At 43.5% G+C, this 1,523-nt stretch overlaps 1 protein-coding gene across 7 annotated transcripts in view; it reads right to left on the bottom strand.

Moving 5' to 3' along the window:
• Positions 1-1,523, bottom strand: part of PPP2R2B (protein phosphatase 2 regulatory subunit Bbeta) — a 495,801-nt gene that overhangs the window by 12,362 nt on the left and 481,916 nt on the right. For all 7 annotated transcript variants that reach the window (XM_003782069.2, XM_003782072.2, XM_003782073.2 and 4 more), the window contains one exon: positions 208-377. In XM_003782069.2, the coding sequence (XP_003782117.1) occupies positions 208-377 (170 nt within the window). The remainder of the gene's footprint in view (positions 1-207; positions 378-1,523) is intronic.

The following is a 1,523-nucleotide window of genomic DNA, read 5'->3' as shown; positions in this document are numbered from 1 at the left end:
TGCCCAATCCATAGGGGTTACACTGAACTTAGTCCACGTGCATCCTTATCTTAAATCCTGCGGCACATACAGCTTGTACCCTTCTCCCAAATTTATCAGTAAGTACTGCCCTTTACTCTTCTGTGCTGTCAACTTCGGCAAGCAGAGGCTGACTTGGAAGCTTGGAGGGAGTGCTCAGTATACCTAGGAGAGGGTGGGGTTCTGTACCTGGTAAGTCTCGATGGGGCGGTTTTCCATGTTGAGGTCCCACACTTTAACGGTCAGGTAGTCCCTGGTCATGATATACCTCCCGCTGTGGCTGAACTTCACATCCGAAATCGAAGAGATAATTTCAGAGAAAAACGATCTGTTGCTTGGATCTTCCGGCTCTTCAAAAACTGCAGAACAAAAGCAAAACACGATGGATTTAGCACGCTCTTATCAACTGACTCTAACACGTTTGGACCAGCTAGGAATGAAATAGCACTGGCGCCTTCAGATGGTCGTGAGTAAGCTGCTAACAGAGAACTGGCAGCTTCCTGGCAGCAGGAGAAGCTGTCACTGGTTTTTATAGTTTAATTCTCCTGGAAAGACTGACAAGGAACCTGTCTCATTCATGAATCTGGCATTGATCTTTGTATCTAACTGTCTCACGTTTCCCCTGGTCTCTGGGTGTCACTGCACGTATCAAAATCTGGAGTCATCTTAAATGCTTAAAAAAATTTTTTTTATGTACTTATTGAGCTTTAATTCACATGTCAGAAAATATATTCACTTAAAGTGTACAGTTCTGTGGCTTTCAGGATAATCACATAATTGCATGATCATAATCTCAATTTAGAAGAGTTTCATCACCACTCCCCCCAACAAAAACCCTCCATACCCATTAGTTACTCCCCATTCCCCTTCCTGCAGCCCCAGGTAAACACTAATCTGCTTTCTGGTCTTATCCTTAGTATGGAAATTTCACATAAATGGACCCATAGGCCACGTGGCCATTTGTGACCACCTTCTTTCACTTAGGTATTTTCAAGGGTCATACGTGTTGTAGTGTGTATCAACGCTTCCTTTTTTTATGGCTGGATAATATTCCATTGTGTGAACTGTGTATCCATTCAATAGTTGAGGAACATGTGGGTCATTTTGGGGTTTTAGTGGCTATGAGTACTGTTACTATGATTATTCATGTACAAATTTTTGCATGGACATATGTTTTCCTTTCTCTTAGATCATGGTGTTTAATAGTGGGGGCTTTGCTGTCACACTGTCATTTGCCTGTTGTGTGATCTTGGGTAATGTGTTTTTCTGTGCCTCAGGTTCCCTTATATGTAAACTGTGGTTACAATGTCTGTGGTGCACCTTGTCTATTTGCTCTTATATCCAGCCTCTTATTATCTCTCTCTCTGTTTTTGAGGCAGAGTCTCATTCTGTTGCCCCTGCTAGAGTGCTGGGGCACCATAGCTCACAGCAAACGCAAACTTCTGTGCTCAAGTGATCCTCTTGCTTCAGCCTCCTAAGTAGCTGGGACTGCAGGTGCCTGCCAC

The sequence above is a fragment of the Otolemur garnettii genome, unplaced genomic scaffold (assembly GCF_000181295.1).
Source record: "Otolemur garnettii isolate 467f Iridium unplaced genomic scaffold, OtoGar3 scaffold00003, whole genome shotgun sequence".
In the NCBI taxonomy this organism is placed as follows: Eukaryota; Metazoa; Chordata; class Mammalia; order Primates; family Galagidae; genus Otolemur; species Otolemur garnettii.
The sequence above is the reverse complement of the archived record's forward strand: the minus strand, read 5'-3'. Positions and strand labels throughout refer to the sequence as shown.